The 19,866-nt window shown below is 40.0% G+C and overlaps 1 protein-coding gene across 2 annotated transcripts in view; it reads right to left on the bottom strand.

The window, feature by feature from the left end:
- Positions 1-19,866, bottom strand: part of SEMA3E (semaphorin 3E) — a 391,499-nt gene that overhangs the window by 10,988 nt on the left and 360,645 nt on the right. Inside the window, exons 10-16 of one of the 2 annotated variants that reach the window (XM_075345228.1) lie at positions 18,984-19,128; positions 15,672-15,894; positions 15,210-15,301; positions 14,778-14,819; positions 9,131-9,294; positions 4,760-4,827; positions 2,611-2,750 (exon numbers count right to left, since the gene is read on the bottom strand). In XM_075345228.1, the coding sequence (XP_075201343.1) occupies positions 2,611-2,750; positions 4,760-4,827; positions 9,131-9,294; positions 14,778-14,819; positions 15,210-15,301; positions 15,672-15,894; positions 18,984-19,128 (874 nt within the window). Of the gene's footprint in view, positions 1-2,610; positions 2,751-4,759; positions 4,828-9,130; positions 9,298-14,777; positions 14,820-15,209; positions 15,302-15,671; positions 15,895-18,983; positions 19,129-19,866 lie in introns of both variants that reach the window. The other variant, XM_075345227.1, reaches the window with a different exon arrangement.

Consider the following 19,866-nt stretch of genomic DNA (forward strand, 5'->3'; position numbering starts at 1 on the left):
GGTGGAACGCAAAAAAACCTCTGATTGCTTATAGAGTGGACTGAATTACTTCTGGATTGTCTGTCTATTTGTATTATGCATGTCAGTGTTATAGCAAAAGACTTCCACAAACAGAACTTGAGACCATTGTTAATGCCCCAAATGTTCATAGTAATTCATCAGCATCATGCTATTATGGCTTGGAAATGTTGAAATGGAAAGGGAAGTAGCCCCCTTCCTTTGTCTAATACTTAGATATCAGGATCATCATTGAAAAGGTTAAATAACCAAGATTAAAAGCAGAGTTATATTGAGCACTTGTGCATTAGAGCTTGTGTCTGTCGTATAATACAGCCAGCACCTGCAAGTAATGGTGCAATAATGCAATTTCTAATCATGCACCACTAATTTGCTATAACAGATCTGCAGTTCCCTGCATATAAAATTAATGGAGAAGTATAATGACATTACATTAGCTTTCTCCACTTTTGTTGACCTAGTACATTTTGTTACCTTTTAATCAGGAGATTAGAGCTGTGAAGAGTAGCGCAATAGGGTCTTACCAGATGAAACAACAAGCAATAGAATGTAGGTAATTTCACCTATAGGGGTTGTGAAAGTCACAAATCCTATACTTGTGTAGTGTACAGTTGAAACAGCTGCAGTCCCGAAGGATTCAATTTGGATATATAAGAAGTAACCGGGTGTCTCGCCATGCTATCACCAATCAAACGAAGTGGATAAAATTATACCTTGTCTTTATTAGATTGCAAGGGTCAGGTCAACGTGTTTCAGAGGTCGCAGCCTCCTTCCTCAGGACATCAAGCAATGACACAAATAATCTGCTCAGATAAGGGATGAGCCGCTATAAATACCCTTGAAGATAAACATCATAGGACCACCCTAAATTTTCAAACATTGGCGGGATCCTTATCAGTTCAAAAACGGTAACCAAGTACTGATCAAAAATATTAAAATTTATTTCGTATGGCAGTATTAATGTCAGGTTTTATGATATCAAAGGAAGGTGTGAGCTAAAATTACATTTCAAAAAATATTCAAGGGATTCAAAAATAAATGAGCGATAAAAGGCCAAAAGGAATAATGTAAAGTCTCAAACCCAAGAAAATCTGGGGGTAGTGCAAGGAGAGGAAACAGTGAGGTGATTAGCCCATCTCTCTATTCCAGTTATCAGGCACATATGAGAAAGAACCAGGTACAAAACTAAAGGTGATGAAAAATATATGAATATGGAATAAATTTCATCGATGTATAATTAAGTAATATTGTGTATAAAGGATATTAATAAAATAAATGCCAATAAAATATATAATATTGAATAAAAATGATTTCGTAAAAAATGTGCAGTGGTGTTAGTAATTCATTGTCCTAAGACCATTTGCTATTGTGAAAATTAATAAAATGAATAAATAAATTGCAATGTATATATAGGAAAAATGTCTAACTGGTACATATATAAAAAAGATTATTAATAATCAAATGTGTAAAAACACATGAGTGTGGGGATAGATCTCATATTAACACAAGTGAAAATTTAATTTATAAAGTGCATGATAGATTAGCTCCACAGGAGGACCTGAATTTTTAAGGAATCACTTTATACATTATAGCAGGGCTATTTGTTAAATAACAAAGTGTATTGTTTAATAGCTATGTGTATCTCTAAAGAGATCGATAAGCATTTTTTTATAGTAGTCAAAGTGTTGTAATAGTGGTGAGCCAGGCACAATAATAAATCTATAAGGAAGCAAGTGACAGAGTAGAAACAAACTGGTTGATGCCCTGAGGAAGGAGGCTGCGACCTCCGAAACGCGTTGACCTGACCTTTGCAAGCTAATAAAGATATGGAATAATTGTATCCACTTAATTTCATTGTTGATAGCGCGGCGAGACACCCAGTTTCTTCCTACATATCCATTTTGTTACCTTTGACAGTTTCTCGTTTATGAATTAATACATCAGAGACACTGAGAAAGTAAATCCTCAATCCTCCCTAACCTCCTAAAATAATAATCAGACTAATTGCTCATACCCCTGAGGTTCAGCACTGGCTCTCAGCCACTGCTCAGGTCCTGGTGTTTTGGTTGCAGGGGTGATGTCAAGTCTACATCAAAAGTCACTGCTGTGGCCAATCAGTGAGCTCAGCGACTGTGCCGTCATAGACGACATCAGCCACCAAGTCTAGTGAATGGCTACAGAAACGATTCACGCTGTGAACATGACAACATCACTGCAACTAAAATACTGAGATCCAAGTGGTGGCAGTGAGCTGGTGCTGGACCTGCAGAAAGTGATTTTAGGTATTTAAGAGTGTTTACAATCCACAATCCTGAATGTGAAAAACCCCTTTAAGTATATTTTCTACGTAATATCACTCAGAAAATAAGATATTAACAAAATAAAAATATATATACTGCATACATTTCCTGTGATACTTTTTTGATTCATTGATATAGATAGATGATAAACAGATAGATGTACATACAGAGAATCAACAAGGGAAATTATTTTCATAAATATTTGTATTTGGTTACTGAAGTTCTCACTGACTATAATGAATACTCAACGGGTAATAAATACAATTAAACCTCTACAATATTTCTATCATACCTCATCTTTCTTTGCTTCATGAGCTTTCTGCACAAACCAGATGACTTTAGATTGTAAAGATCGAGGCATACATTCCAATAAAGTGCTGTTATGTTCTACACCATATGCCGTATACTCCTCAGTCTTTCCTAGACCTTCACCTAGACCATCAGGAAAAAAATACAATACAAATTTGAAATTCATTTGATATTATTATAATTATAATTAGTATTATTATTGATAATAATTCAAGTTTAATTTTGAAATCCTGTAATATAAAAACAAATCTTTATTTTTATATAGCGCTAACATATTCTGCAGCACTTTACATACATCAACAAAACTGTCCCTATTGGGGCTCACAATCTAGTATCCCTATCAGTATGTCTTTAGCATGTGGGAGGAAACTGGAGTACCCGGAGGAAATCCACGCAAACACAGAGAGAACATACAAACTCCTTGCAGATGGTGTCCTTGGTGGGATTCGAACCCAGGACCCCAGCGCTGCAAAACTGCAGTGCTAACCACTGAGCTGTTCTGTGTCCTCATACTGTCCTGATGTTCAAACAGATGTAATATTTTGGAAAAGAACATTTATCGCACCATGGACATTCGAACACAATCTGCATAGTGCAACTATTTGAATAAAATTAGTATAGACACAACACCACTATATCTATGGCGGTATTATTAATGCTTATGTCATTGTGAATAAAGATGCGAGTGGTCACATATATTGTTAGACATAAAAGGAATCCAATAAAAGGTGGCTCACTGGTTAACACTATGCTTGGGTTCAAATCTCATTGACAACATCTGCAAAGGAGTTTGTATATTCCATCTGTAATGTGGCATGAAGCAGTAGCCGACGGCGAGGGACTCGCTTTCCACATCCCGGCATGCTACAGAAAGATGGGGGTCCTGGGTGTGTCTGCAATAGTACTGTTGCTGCTGATCTATTGAATTAAATCAACTTTAAAATTATATTTCTGATAAAAAAAAATGTGGAAGTTTATAGAAAAAAAAATTGCATGTTTCACCATTTTCCAAGGGTCCGTAACGTTTTCAATTTTTAGGATATGGTGCCTGTTGGAAGCTTGTTTTTTGCACCCTCAGCTGCGTTTTTACTGATACCATTTTGGGGTGGATACAATGTTTTGATCACCTCATTTTGCATTTTATTGTAATTTTGTGATAGACAAAAAAACGTAACACTGGTGTTTTTTTTTCTTGTTATGCAATTTACCAATTGGATAAATATATTTTAAATTTTGATAGATGGGAATTTTATGAATAGAGCAATACCAAAAATGTGTACTTTTTTTATTGTTTTATTTTTAATGGGACAAAAAAGGAGGGGTGATTTATACTTTTATTATTTTATATATTTTTTTATTATTTTTTTCCTTTTTTACTGCATTTTTTTAGCCCTTTTAGGGAATTTGAATTTGCAATTATCTGATCTCTTGTGCCATACATAGCAGTTCATCTGCACTGATTTGTATAGCAAAAATCATAATCTGCTATGAATGTGAGCTAAATTCCAGCTTCCATAGAGCCATCATGACAAGCGCGGGGGTCTTCAGCAGAGAAACCATTGTCACATCCACAATGACGTTACGGGCTCGCCGAGTAGTCCATGGAATGATGCATCCCTCTGCCAACCTTATTAAATACCACTTTCAGGGATTGATAGTGGCATTTAACAGGTTACAGGCAGATGACTGATGAATAATTCAGAAATCATCTGCCGGGAAGGATGCAGACTCAGTATGCGAGCCTGCATCAAACTCAGAAACATAATATATGACGTAACTGTACATCATATGTTGTGAAGGGGTTAATATAAAGGTTCTGAAGTGCTTTATTAGAACTACAGTAATTTATAAAAAAAAAAAACAGGAAGGTTTGGTTTTATGTGCCACCAATTATTCAAGATCTGTGCACCAGCCTGTGCTGTGTTTAATTCTGCTGCAAAAACAATTATAGCTTCTTATGTTATTTTACATGAATAAGGATATCAGTAAATACAGTAACACAGCCTGCGATTGTTGGATGCCTCTAACAATGTAAAATTACAATTATGTTAATAGTTTTCAACTTAATGTATATATTTTATTGTGTTTAGTACATTAATTTGTTGGCACTTAACTATGTAACTATAACTTACCATTAAAATGTTGTCCTGAACATTGCTGAGCGGCATTTCCATGTCGAACATCCTGTCTTCTGAATCGTCTATCAAAATGATGACATTATATACTTGTCATTGAAACATATAAAAACATTCTGAAATGTTTATCAGGCCCCCATCACACGTCAGTGTTTCTGGGAAATGTGACGTCCATTTTCACATGTACTCGTGTACCCATTATAAACTATGGTGCTGCTTACATGTACTTGTTATCACACAGACCGTGTGTCCATGTGAACCACAAATCCATTTTTTCCTGGCAGCATGGATCACATAGACGCCAAACAAGTTAATGAGTCTGTGTAAATACGTACAGCAGATAACATCCATGTGTCGTTCGTGTGCCGGTCATGTAACATGTTCCAGAATTAAATGCATTCAGGAAATTACTCATTTTTATGTGTTCAAGATATGAAAATATGATATATCAATAGACAGATAATAGATAAGGCTATGTGCGCACGTTGCGTAAATACATGCAGTTACGCTGCGCTTTGCAGTGCAGCGTAACTGCATGCGTCCTGTGTCCCCAGCACAATCTATGGAGATTGTGCAGGGGCCATGCGCACGTGGCGTCTTAGAGCGCAGCGCTTCGGCTGCTGCCCCAAGCGCGCGTTCTAAGAAGTGACATGTCACTTCTTCCGTGCGCTTTGCTGGCAGCCCCTGCTCTGTCTATGGCAGGAGCTGCAGGCAGAGCGCACGTTCTCTGCCAGCACCATGCGCTTCAGAACGGAGCTTTTCAGCTGCGCTCTGAAGCGCACCTTTTAGGTGCGGTGCAGAGCGCACACGTGCGCACATAGCCTAAAAAATAGCTATATAGATAGAGTGTACAGCTTTCCATTAAACAAATAAATCAATGAAAAATGATGTGGGGTGCCTCCATTTTTAGTAACCAGCAAAGATAAAGTAGATAGATGTGAACTGATATTATCAGTCTGGCAAGGTCCACGGTTATTGGGCCTTTCCCAGCCTAAAAATACCAGCTGGCAGCCACCCAATAAGTGCTCCGATTCTGGCTCTTTGTCTTGGCTCATCCTGATGCCCTGGTGTGGTGGCAATCATGGTAATGGTGTTGGGGTTGGTGTCAGCTGGGAGGTGTCAAAAAACACAGTCTCTAGTATAAATAATGTAGAGGTGTCTATCAGACAGCTCAATAACTAGCCCCGTATGTAAAAATGCACTTCCAACTTTTTCCCTGGTTCTTCATTTTACTTTTTAAAAATCCCTCACAGATCTGACTTAGTCTACTGAATGAAACTTAGTCCAGTGAATTTGTTAGAGTTCACAGTAGGAAACCTGATAGAAAAACAGAAACACTAAGGCGGGCTTTGCACACTACGACATCGCAGGTGCGATGTCGGTGGGGTCAAATTGAAAGTGACGCACATCCGGCATCGCATGCGACATCGTAGTGTGTAAAGCCTAGATGATACGATTAACGAGCGCAAAATCGTCGTAATCATATCATCGGTGCAGCGTCGGCATAATCCATAATTATGCTGACGCGACGGTCCGATGTTGTTCCTCGCTCCTGCGGCAGCACACATCGCTATGTGTGAAGTCGCAGGAGCGAGGAACATCTCCTACCGGCGTCACCGCGGCTTCCGTAGGATATGCGGAAGGAAGGAGGTGGGCGGGATGTTTACATCCTGCTCATCTCCGCCCCTCCGCCACTATTGGCCGCCTGCCGTGTGACGTCGCTATGACGCCGCACGACCCACCCCCTTAGGAAGGAGGCGGGTCGCCAGCCAGAGCGACGGTCGCAGGGCAGGTGAGTGCATGTGAAGCTGGCGTAGCCATAATGTTCGCTACACCAGCTATCCCACGATATCGTACCTGCGACGGGGGCGGGGACTATCGCGTGCGACATCGCAACATCGGCTTGCGATGTCGCAACGTGCAAAGCCGCCCTAAGAAGTTAAATAAAGATCCATTGTACACCACTTTATTTAAAAAAAAATATATAAAAAATCCCATCAGGACTGACTTAGCCCAGCGAATTCAACAAACAAAGCCTATGGAGCCTCATTCAGCCACTTCCACTGATAAGTGGTGACAATAGTAATGTTACCGCTCCTCAGAGTCGCTGAGTCACACACAGTTCAGCATCACCTGGAACATCTCATGAGCGGTAATCTTTCTGATGTCACCTCCCTTCAGTATAACTGGGTCTTGTGCAGCAAGACGTGACCCAAAAATGGCTGTCAGCAAGGCCTATGACATGTGAGAATGAGGCCTCATAGGTTCTGTTAGTCAGACTCGCTGGAGTATGCCGTACCTGTGTAGGATTTTATTTTTTTTAATAAACTGATGAACGAGGGATAATATCTGTTATATTTCTCTGTGTTTCTATTATTTTTCAGGTTTCCATTTGTGGAATATGATGGATTTGTTGGACTAGGTCGGACCTGTGTGGGATTTTTTTCTTAAAGTGGTGAATGAGGGAAAGTGTAGAGCAATGTTTATTTCAATAAAGTATTTTTGTGTGTGTGTTTTTACTTTTATTATTGGGTTAGTAATGGGAAAGTATGATAGACACCTCTAAATTATTAACAGCAGGGCTTGATGACAACTGTGTTTTTGGACACTTCACAGCTGACATCAACCCTAAGCACCATTAACCCAATTGCCAAAGAATCAGGGCAATGGGGAAGGGCCAATTTGAAGAGCCAGAATTGGAGCATCTCATACGCAGCTCCACGTCTGGAGTGGCTGAGAACTGGTATTTTTAGGCAGCGAAGTGCTCAATAACCATGGAGCTTCCCAGCTTTATAATATCAAATCTTAGCTGTCTGCTTTACATTTGCTGGTTATCAAAAATAGAAGGGATCCCATGTGATGTTTTAATTCATTTCTTTCTTTCTTTAATTATTTATTTAATTAGTTATTAGGATAATAGAAAGCTGGACAATAAACTCCTCATGCTAGGCACTAAAGGGTGCAATTTGATAATGTCTCATGTGGTTGTAAAGTTATATATCTTCCAGATATCTATCTATCTATCTATCTATCTATCTATCTATCTATCTATCTATCTATCTGTCTGTCTGTCTGTCTGTCTGTCTGTCTATCATATATTAATTTATAATATATCTATCTATAATCATTATTTTTACATATATTTAACACATAAAAATCTGTAATATCTTGAATACATTATATTTTGGTGCGTGTCATGTACATACATGGATGACACATGTAAATAGTGATGGACACACGGATGGCCAAAGTGGAATGTACCACACGTACATTTTTTTATGCGCACATGTACAAAGGGCCTTAAGTATATTTTCAACCTAATTGCATTAAATGTAATTAAATATATGTATGTTATCTATTGGCTATAAATAATTTTGTGTTTTTACATTAACAGTTAAAATTGATATTTCACAGAACATATTGTAATTTTCTGATCTTATATTACACAAAAATTGTGGTCATATTAATTCTACCTGTTCCATGGGATACATGAATCAAACACTGTTTACTCAAATGCAGTCATGTACATATTATGCCAGAGTCACACTTGTTAGTGCCTTGCCTGTATCTCTCGTGAATCTCGCATTGCATCACCCGGCACAGCCTGACACTCTCCGGACAGGAGCGTCTCAGCTGCATAGAGATACATGTAACCAACCTGCTCCTATGAGGAGAGTGTATGGCTGTGCCAGGTGATGCAATGCGAGACTCACGTGAGATAAACACAAGGGACTCGCAAGTGGTGTGACTCTGGCATTAATCTGAAACATTGTGTCATTTCAGAGCTTTAAACGCTGGCTGGTGACCATGTGTCTCAGGTGACTAGGCCAGCTTGACTCTGAAAACAAGTTTCTTTTAGTTGTAATTTAAAATGATTCTTATATCCATAATGATTGCCTTAAAAATAGCCAAACACTTAGGTTTTTCATAAGGAAGTTAGCAGTAGATTCTTTTCAATTGGCTTGACATATCTTGAGATGTGTGGAACAAGATTACCAGATTTTCTTTGCATTGATTTCCAAATACAGTTTCAGAAGCCTCCCAGGTCCCTCTCAACAAGCAGGAAATAGCTACTCAACCAATCACTGGCTTAAATTGTGGTAGTCTCTGTAGCTAGTGATTGTCTGAGCTGTCATCTCCTGTGTCATAACAGGTACTGCTAAGTAGAGACCAGCAGGGACTCTAGTAGAATCAAAGGGCATAGAGGAATCAGCTAGACGAATGCCCCTTTATTTTTTTCTGCAGTTCTGAACCTTTATAAATAATATATACACTATAATTGCTATTTTCAATTTTCTTAAATAATAAAATGTACATACAGTATGTGTTTAAGAATTTGGTCAAAAATCAATATTGTTCTGTACCTACCTCTTAGAATGGGTTCCAATAGGAAAGTATCTGGTGCAGGACATACCATCCCAAGCACAGTAGGGATCACGTGCAAGGCAACAGTCAGCACAAGCTGTGCCATACATTTCACACTGATGAAGCTTTACTTGGGCCACACTTGATTTGGATCCAATGTACAGTTGCTGCTGTAGCAAAAAAATAGACCATCAATGGAGGGAGAATGAGACTGCCCTAATGAAGTGGTTCCAATATAAACAACTGATTGTTTCATGAGTAGTTCATATGAGTTCTTAAAGAGAATCTGTCATTAGAAAATAACCTATTCTTTTAATCAAACCTCAATGTTTATTTTCCATAAGACTACTTAAATAAAAAAAAATAATTTGCTATATTATAAACTCAAGTTTCACATATACAAAGGCCCTATCAGAAGTCTCAGTATCATCACAGACTCCAATCTCAGATTACAATCTCTTAGAGCACTTCTATATAGAGCAGATAACAGAGAATCCACCATTCAAAATAGGTGATATCAAAGTTCCCTTACACCCCCTCTATTCACAATGAATTTTGCCCAAATTAACATCTAACATGAATAAGTAAACTAGTGAATAGTGTTGAGCCACCCCCCTAGTGTTCGAGTTTGGTTCAGTTCCTCGAACGGCGAGTTAGTTCGGCGAACACCTTCGAACCCCATTGAAAACAATGGCAGGCAAACACAAACACATACAAACACATTATACATATACACATATACAGTTAATAAACATTGCCATTATACTTACAGGTCCCCGCAACGCGTCCTGCACTCTGTCTCTCACCGCTTTTCCTTCCGATCATCGCTGCTCCCTCCTGGTAACCAGCACTGATGATAGGACCTTCCGTGACATTGTCATAGCATGTGACCAGTCACATGTCTATTATCTCATTGGCTACAGACTGGTCACATGGCTAGACGTCATGCTAGGTCCTGTCAGTGCATCTCTCCGGTACGCGGTGCTTGTTTGAGCATCTCTGTGTACCGGCGAGATGCTTGGGCACATGCTTGGCTCCCCGTTCCTGCATGTCGGCGCTCTTTACAGAGTCAGCCCACATGCAAGGACTGTATGCCACAGCCAGTGATTAGCGGCATCGGGAATCAGGTAATCAGAAATCACCGTTGCTATTGTAACCCGCCTGTCAGATTACTATAGCAACGGTGGCAGCGGTGACATCACCACTTACAACCCGCAGCCTCTGCTAACTCACTGAGTGATTAGACTGCACGGGAGCAGCAGCATCTTCCTCTCATGCAGTGCTGTCTGATTTAGCAGAGCTGCATGGGTTGAAGGAGAAAGAAGACAGAAGATCAGGATCGTGGAGGGGTGAGAGGGAGTAATAAACATGGAGTCTCTAAGTGTGTCTGTGTATTTATTTCTATTAAAGTATTTTTTTCTCTCTGTGGTGTCTTTTTTTAACCCTTTATTGGAGATTCTTATTGGCTGGGTTAAACTTGCCTGACATTAAGAATCTCTGGCTTAATACTAGCTAGTAAAACAAAGCTAGCAAGCCACCCGGCATCAGGGCTGCTGGAAGAGTTGGATACAGCACCAGATGATGGCGCTTCTATGAAAGCGCCATTTTCTGGGGCGGCTGCGGACTGCAATTTGCAGCAGAGGGGCCCAGAAAGCTCGGGCCAACCTGTGCTGCGGATTCCAATCCCCAGCTGCCTAGTTGTACCTGGCTGGACAAAAAAATTGGGCAAAGCCCATGTCGTATTTTTTTTAAAATTATTTCATGAAATTCATGAAATAATAAAAAAAGGGCTTCCCTATATTTTTAGTTCCCAGCCGGGTACAAATAGGCAGCTGGGGGTTGGGGGCAGCCGTACCTGCCTGCTGTACCTGGTTAGCATACAAAAATATGGCAAAGCCCACATCATTTTTTTGGTGGGCAAAAAACTCCTGCATACAGTCCTGTATGGAGTATGCTGAGCCTTGTAGTTCTGCAGCTGCTGTCTGCTCTCCTGCATACACTAGTGAATGGAACATGCTGAGCCTTGTAGTTCTGCTCCCCCTGTCTCTCCCTCCAGCATACAGTCCTGGATGCAGCATGCTGAGCCTTGTAGTTCTGCAGCTGCTTTCTGCTTTCCTGCATACACTAGTGGATGAAGTATACTGAGCCTTGCAGTTCTGCTCCCCCTGCCTCTATCTCCAGCATACAGTCCTGGATGGAGGATGCTGAGCCTTGTAGTTCTGCAGCTGCTGTCTGCTCTCCTCCATACAGACAGACAGCAGACAGCAGCTGCAGAACTTCTAGGCTCAGCATACTCCATCCAGGACTGTATGCAGGAGTTTTTTGCCCCCCCCCAAAAAATGTTGTGGGCTTCGCCATGTTTTTGTATGCTAGCCAGGTACAGCAGGCAGCTACGGGCTGCCTATTTGTACTCGACTGGGAACCAAAAATATAGGGAAGCACTTTTTTATTATTTCATGAGTTTCATGAAATAATTAAAAAACAAATGACGTGGGCTTTGCCATATTTTTGTGTCCAGCCAGGTACAACTAGGCAGCTGGGGATTGGAATCAGGAGCACAGGTTGGCCTGAGCTTTCTAGGCCCCTCTGTTGTGAATTGCAGTCCGCAGCCGCCCCAGAAATTGGCGCTTTCATAGAAGCGGCATCTTCTGGTGCTGTATCCAACTCTTCCAGCTGCCCTGGTGACAGGTGGCTCGCTGGGTAATAATAGGGTTAGGGATAGCTGTATATTATCAACTGGCCATAAGCCCGAAATTCATGATGTCACGCCAATATTAGACATGGCCACCATGAATTTCTAGTACCAATAAAAAGAACCACAACGCACAGAAAAATATTTTTATTATAAATTAAACACAACACAATTAGTGACTCCATCTTTATTGAAATAAAGAACCCCCCTCCGCAGTAATCCTGGGTCAAGGGTCCCGTGCCATCCAATCCGGATCCAATATCATCTGATCGGTTTGCTGGAAGGAAAAGCGATCAGATGATGTGACAGGCTCAAGGGCCTGAATCACATGACTCAGCAGCTGATTGTATAAACGGCTTTTATACAATCAGCTGATGCATCAGTGCAAAAAAAAAAAAAAAACTACGCACTTCACTGCAGACTGCTGTCCGACAGCATCAGCTGATAGCTTAGCCGGCCGGGCGGTAAAAAGCCGGCCTCAATGCTAGACTTATAGTGGCAGCTGATTCCGTCAGGTGACCGCATCAGCTAATCATCGCCAGGTCTGAGAAAGAGAGAGAGAGAAAGAAGAGAGAGAGAAAGAGAAAGAAGAGAGAGAAAGAAGCGAAAGAGGAGAAAGAAGAGAAAGAGAGAAGGAAGAGAGAGAAAGAAGAGAGAGAAAGAGGGAAAGAAGAGAGATAAGAGAAAGCGGAGAAAGAAGAGAAAGAAGAGAAAGTAGAGAAAGAAGAGAAAGAAAGGAGAGAGAGAAAGGAGAGAAAGAAAGGAGAAAGAAAGGAGAGAGAGAGAGAAAGGAGAGAGAGAAAGGAGAGAGAGAGAGAAAGGAGAGAAAGAAAGGAGAGAGAGAAAGGAGAGAGAGAGAAAGGAGAGAAAGAGAGAGAGAAAGAGAGAGAAAGAAAGAAAGGAGAGAGCGAAAGGAGAGATAAAGTAGAGAAAGAAAGGAGAGAGAAAGGTGAGAAAGTAGGAGAGAGAGAAAGGAGAGAAAGAAAGGAGAGAGAGAAAGGTGAGAAAGAAAGGAGAGAGAAAGGAGAGAGAGAAAGGAGAGAGTGAAAGGAGAGAAAGAGAGGAGAAAGAAAGGAGAAAGAGAAAGGAGAAAGAGAGAGAGAGAGAGAGAGAGAGAGAAAGAAAGGAGAGAGAAAGGAGAGAGAGAAAGAAAGGAGAGAGAGAGAAAGAAAGGAGAGAGAGAAAGGAGAGAGAGAGAGAAAGGAGAGAAATAGAGAGAGAGAAAGGAGAGAGAGAGAGAGAAAGGAGAGAGATAGAGAGAGAGAGAGAGAGCTCACAGCTGATGTCCGGCTCCTCCCCTCAGTGCATAATGAAATTATAATTATAAATATATTATAAATATAATTTAAAATTAAAAATAAAAAAAAAATCTTTACCAGGTCTAGAACTCGCGACCTTATGCTTCTTAGGTGAGCACTCTATCCACTCAGTTATTGCCTCTAATGTGAAAGATAGGCAGATTTGGTAATCTTGAAGTCTGGATTGCTGAAGTCTCAGCTGACCACGTGATTCACTTGATTGCTACGTGGAGCTCATACAGAGCACTCGTGTTCTGTAGCAGAGATGACAGTGTCGTGTGGATTACGTCAGACCTGGAGGGGTATTGGAGGATTTCAATAAAATGGTGAAACTGTGTTTTTTTGTCTTTTATTCCAAATAAGGGATTTTTCGCTGTGTGTGTTTATTTACTTTCACTTTATAAATAGATAATAATTATAATTTAAAATTGAAAAAAAAAAAATTAAATTCTTTACCGGGACCAGAACTCCCAACATTATGCTTCTTAGGTGGGTGCTTTATCCACTAGCTTAGTGCCTCCAATGATATAGATAGGCAGATTTGATAATCTTGAAGTCTGCAGTGCTGACTGAAGTCTCTGCTAACTGCGTGAGTCACTTCATTGCTACGCTGCCACTACATCTTCAGGGAGCAGAGCTGACAGTGTCGTGTGGATTACTTCGGACCTGGAGGGGTATTTTTGGGATTAATAAAGGGGTGAACCAAGGTGTTTTTTTGTCTTTTAATCCAAATAAAGGATTTTTCGCGGTGTGTGTTTCTTTACTTTAACTTTCAGTTTAATCATGAAAGGTATCTCGGGGAGACGCCTGGCATGATTAAACTCATTATTACCCCAATTGCCACGGCATCAGGGCAATTCGGGATGAGCTGGGTAGAGTCCCCCGGGACTGTCGCACCTAATGGATGCGGCAATTCCGGCCGGCTGCTGGGTGATATTGTTAGGGTGGTGGGCTCCCGATAACGTGGTGCTCTCCATCCTGACAATACCAGCCTCCAGCCGTGTGGCTTTTTCCTGGCTGGTATAAAATATGGGGGAAACCGCATTTTAATTTTAATTTATTTATTTATTTTTCTGCACGATATAGACCCGCCCGCCGGCGGCTGTCATTGGTTGCAGTGAGACAGCTGTCACTGAGCTTGGGGACGTGTCTCACTGCAACCAATCATCAGCACTGGTGGGCGGGGAAAGTACGGAATAACTAATTGACTAATGAAGCGGCAGCCATTTTCTAACGAGGAAAAGACGCCGCAGATTTGTGACAGACGTGGAGCGAGACGCCTGTGATTGGTGAGTAGGAAAGGGAGAGGGATTGTGCTGGGGATGCAGGACTCATGCAGATAGCAACATGTGCACATAGCCTTACTGTGAAAAGCCACGTTTATGGTGATCGAACCGTTCTCGAACGTAACTTGAGCTGTCGAGCTTTTAGCAAAAAGCTAGAGTTCGAGTTCGATCTCGAGCACCCCCCAAAATCACTCGAACATGAAATTGGCGAACCTCAAACCTTGAACTTCGCTCATCTCTACTCTTGTATATCTAAAGCTGGGTCATTGAAAGAATACACGTTCTCATTCAGATTTTCTCATTTATTTTCCTTAATACTGTCATTTTTAATTATCTGTAAACCTTTATATCCACTTTTGTTTTATCATACTTACTCTTTTTGCTGAAATCTCCATTTCAAGAATAGGCTCCAGAATCTGAAAATGACAAAACAAAATAAAAGGATAAAAAAAACACACTTTAGCCATAAATCAAGAGCACTAGCAACTTTCTGTTTTATTTTATGGAGTTTTTTAAGGTTCGGCATAAATTGGAGGACATTCTATGAGCACAAGCTTTAAAACAAAGAAAATATGGCTGAAGAACCTTAGCTCTCCAGACACACAGACTAGACTAGGAAAAAACTTAGATTGCTATTGAAACTAACGAAATGTTTCCTAAATCTGTTTTTAGAATTTCCACAGGTTACCACTATCACCGCCAGGTTAACAGATCTATGATTCATGAAAATGATGTAGTATTAAAATGAAAATAACAGCTGAAACACTCCAATCCTTCAATAGTATTAGTTATCAAGATTAAGTTACCTTAAACACTCGAAGTTCTTCAAGAATAACTTCCTCCATTGTCTCAGTTTCTTGATTGTAAATTGTGATAGTTTTTAGTACGATTCCATTGTCTGTTTCAATAGAAATTTAAGACGTGAGTAATTCTAGATAATACTGTAGAACTAAAAAAGTTCTAAAATATGGTATTAGAGAAGCGGTTCACCTTTTTTGAAGGTGCCAAAAATTGAACACATCAAAAATTATAATAAAAATGATAAATTCTATCAAATTATGAATTATCCCTGTGCAGTGCATAAAAATTATTTCCCAGAGTAGCATGAGAGGACATGTCAGTGGAAAAAATTCCGAAAGACCTCCATACAGATTAGAAAGTTGTGTTCTTTTATTGTGGCAGAGGGGTCCTTCGGCAAATATAGTCACTAAGGCCTAGGTATGATTGCTCCTTCTTCTCCTCCTATGTGCAATCCTGATATGACTTACCTGTTCCTAGAAACATTACATCATACTGTCCATCCTCTGCTTGTACTCTGTCGACAGCAATTTGTTTTAAGTTGTATTTTCCATCAACCTTTACAAGAATTGGTCTTTTATGTACTGGTTTAACAGGTTCGTACATGAGAGGATGACTTCTAGCAAAGCGCAAGGCCTCATCTGGATAATCCTTGGTAGTTCCATAATGACCTCCATTCACTTTGCTTGGACACTATATTAGAAAGAAATCAAGCCAAATGTGAATTCATTATTTGATGACAAACATCTGAACAACAATCTACAGTATAAGCTACAGTGAAAAGTAATCCAGAACTGCATTTGGGGGGGTTCCAGTTTTCAATAATTTGGTTATTGAAAAAAAAGCTTATACTAAATGTGGGTAACAGTAAATATCTTCTAAAAAAAATGTCACTATTAATTTCTCTTATTAAAGTTGAGCCCACTCTATTTGACACTATTAACACTGAATCATTGTAAACTGTTAATCTAATTCTTTGGCTGAGACATTACTAGGCAAGCACCAGATTTGATGTTGGCTGCAAAAAGACAAGAGATTGGAAAACATTAGAACATTGTGAAAGAAGGAAAATGAAAATAGTTATTTTAGCCCTTATGGAAAATGGCAAAGTCTATTAATATGTAAAAAGTCAGTGTTTTGGTGGAGAGTGGTTAAAGGGGTTTTCCATTTTCAAAAAACGCAATGTTCTCAAGCAAACTTTGTCTTTAAAGAACAAATAAACTGTGGTTTTCTCACTATTCCTGGGTCCACTTCTGAGTTTCTACCACTGGTCCCTGTGTCTTTTTATTGTCTGAAATTAGATTGATAGCGCTGCCCAAGTAGATGACACAACCGTGCTGAGCTCACCGATTTACTGCGGCCCTGTCGATGTGACATCACTGTTGCAGAAAATAATAGACACTGGGAGGAGTGGTGGAGACTCAGCATGGGTAAAAGGTAGGTTTTTTCTTTTAAACAACATGCGCTTGGGGACATTTTAAATGAAAGAACCTTTTAATTTTGTATTTGGTCTTTGCAAATGAGAGTTCATCAGGCTTCAGTTGGATACATGGCAAGCTATTCTCAAGTTGCTTGGTTATTATATAGTCTGAACATTTAAACCTGCTATTGTAATGTTATTGAGCAATCTTAATAGCAATTTGTAGAGATGAGGGGATCCTATGCAATTTTAATTTGCTGACTTTGCTGAATTTTCCCAAATCATTAGATATGTGGGGAAAAATGTGCACAAATCTCAGTAGTGGAAAGCTTGTAACTGCTTGGTAAATTGCTTGTTAAAAAACACATGGGGAGAGAGAACCCAGCTGCCTGTAAGAGCTTCTAATCTATAGCAGAGAGAGAGACAGAGGAACAATAGCACCGCAGGCAGACGGTCCAGCACCACTGACTCCAATGAGAGCTATTTAATCAGCAATAGCCATTGACTGGGAAGGAGAGCTGAGACCAAAGCAGCCGAGAGTGCCATACAAAAACAAAGTAGTAGGTACGAAGTCAGACGTAGTGAGAAGAGGGGCACACACTCGATAAAGGTAAAATATTGGTCCTTTATTTCACATAAATCACACGAGGTAGAGGGAGGATGTGGAAAACTTTCTGCATCCTCCCTCTTCCTTGTGTGATTTATGTGAAATAAAGGACCAATTTTTTACCATTACCGTGTGAGTGCCCCTATTCTCTCTACATGTCTGAGAGAGACAGAGGATCCCGCTGACCATAAGTGCCTACACTCAACAAAAGAAGAGAAGACCCTGCTGACCATAAAAGCTTACATTCTACAGGAGAGAGAGGACCCTGCTGACCATAATAGTTTATGCTCTGCAGGAGAGAGAGTAATGAGTTATCCATAAGTGCGTACACTCTACAGGAGAGAAAGGACCCTGCTGACTATAAGAGCTTACAATATACAGAAGAGAGAGAGGATCTTGCTAACCATAAGAATTCACACTCTATATGAGAGAGCGATGACCCTGCTGACCATAAGAACTTACATTCCACAGGAGAGAGATGACCCTGTTATCCTTAAAAGCTTACACTCTACAGGAAAGAGAGAACCCTGCTGACCATAAGAGCTTACACTCTACAAGAGGGAGAGAGGACCTTAGTAACCATAAGAGTTTGCACTGTACAGGAGAGAGAGGATCCTGCCAACTATAAGAGCTTACATTCTAAAGGAGAGAGAGGACCCCGCTGACCATAAGAGCTTACATTCTACAGGAGAGAGAGAGAGTAGCCTGTGATCGTTAAGAACCTATACACTACCGAAGAGAGAGGACCCTGTTGATCATAAGAGCTTACACTCTACAGGAGAGAGAGAGGACCCTAGTAACCATAAGCGCTTACATTGTACAGGAGAGAGAGAAGACCCTGCTAACCATAAGATTTTAAACTCAACAAAATAGAGAGAACCTCACTGACCATAGGAGCTTTCACAAAGAAGAGAAATACTTACCTGGTGACTCTAGAAATTTAAAATAACTGTGCCGTACAACTGGGCTCCACTAGTAACCCCTGATCTGTGATGGCCCAGGTACTGACCACTTCTCTACAAGGTGTGTTAAGATGTCATAGCTATAGATTATTATGGGGAAGCCTGCACAGCCACTCAAAGGACATTAGGACATTAGCCCACCTTCTGTTGATTCAACATTGTGGGAAATGGTGCCGGGCTAGTTTTTCTTTTTGCAAACCTAAACTCAAAGCTCAACTTATTTGAATTTAATCCAATTATCAATAGTAATGAAGTATAAATACAAACACTCTGTTATAGATAGTGTTGTCCATGTTTAAATAGTGCTCAGTATATAGAAGTCTGTTCTAGATTCCTTCTGACTGACTTGTGAAATTATGTTAAGTTAGCGATATTCTGAGCACTCAAAATCTGTTGTTCTACTGTAATTTTCCATTAATATAAATAATTTCTATACCTATTTTCTAGTTATTCAAAAATGTGACCTTCCTGAGAGTTAGAAATGAATTAATTAGCCCTCCCAACAATAGCATGAATAATTCCAAGAATGGAGCTTCATATAGCCAACACACTGATGGTTCTGTTCTGAGTTCTCATAGCTTATTTAAAAGTCGTATGCAACTTGATTGCCGCTTGGCATTACATTAGCTTGATGTGTCATACCCTTCCACGCTGAATAATTTAGCTCAGTTGGAGGCAAAGGAATATAAAAAAATGATTGCTGAAAGCTGGTAGTTATTTTTGGCAGGTTGCATGACTTATGTGGATTTAGATGTCTGGAAAAAGCTTAATATATTGCTAAAAAATAACTTACCGAGCCAGGCCTTGGGTAAGGAACTTTACCCTCATAAATTGTCCAATGGTATTCTGGCCCTTCCTTATGCGCATAGGGGCCATTGAATGCTTCACGTATGCTGGACATTTGATAGACACAGACTGCATATCCTTTGAAAATGTTACTGGGAAAGAAAATAATTATTAGCAATACATATACAAAATTAGTTTTTAAGTCCAATATATGTACATATATATATATATATATATATATATATATATATATATATATATATATATATATATATATATATATATATTAGCTGTACTACCCCCCTTAATAGCTGCTGGTAACAAAATAGAATGTATTAACATTCCCGGGATAGAATGTATAAATAGAATGTATTAACGCCCGGGATAGTAACTGTCTCTCTGTTTCTCTCTCATTCTCTGTCTGTCTCCCCCTCTGTATATATCTCTCTGTCTCTCTCTCTCTCTATCTCTTTGTCTGTCTGTCTCTTTCCCTGTCTGTCTCTGACTGTCTCTGTCTCTTTCTCCGTCTGTCTCAATCTCTTTCCCTGTCTGTCTCTTTCTCTGTCTGTCTCTTTCCCTCTCTTTCCCTGTCTGTCTCTTTCCCTCTCTTTCCCTGTCTGTCTCTTTCCCTCTGGCTCTTTCCCTGTGTCTGTCTCTTTGTCTGTCACTTTACCTGTCTTTGTCTGTCTCTTACCCTGTCTGTCTCTTTCCCTTTCTTTCCCTGTCTGTCTGTTTCCCCGTGTCTGTCTCTTTGTCTGTGTCTGTCTCTTTCCCTGTCAGTCTGTCTCTTTGTCTGTGTCTGTCTCTTTGTGTCTGTCTCCTACCCTGTCTATGTCTGTTTCTTACCCTGTCTCTGTCTGCCTCTTTCCCTATCTGTGTCTGTCTCTTTC

Source organism: Anomaloglossus baeobatrachus, chromosome 4 (genome assembly GCF_048569485.1).
Source record: "Anomaloglossus baeobatrachus isolate aAnoBae1 chromosome 4, aAnoBae1.hap1, whole genome shotgun sequence".
Taxonomy (NCBI): domain Eukaryota; kingdom Metazoa; phylum Chordata; class Amphibia; order Anura; family Aromobatidae; genus Anomaloglossus; species Anomaloglossus baeobatrachus.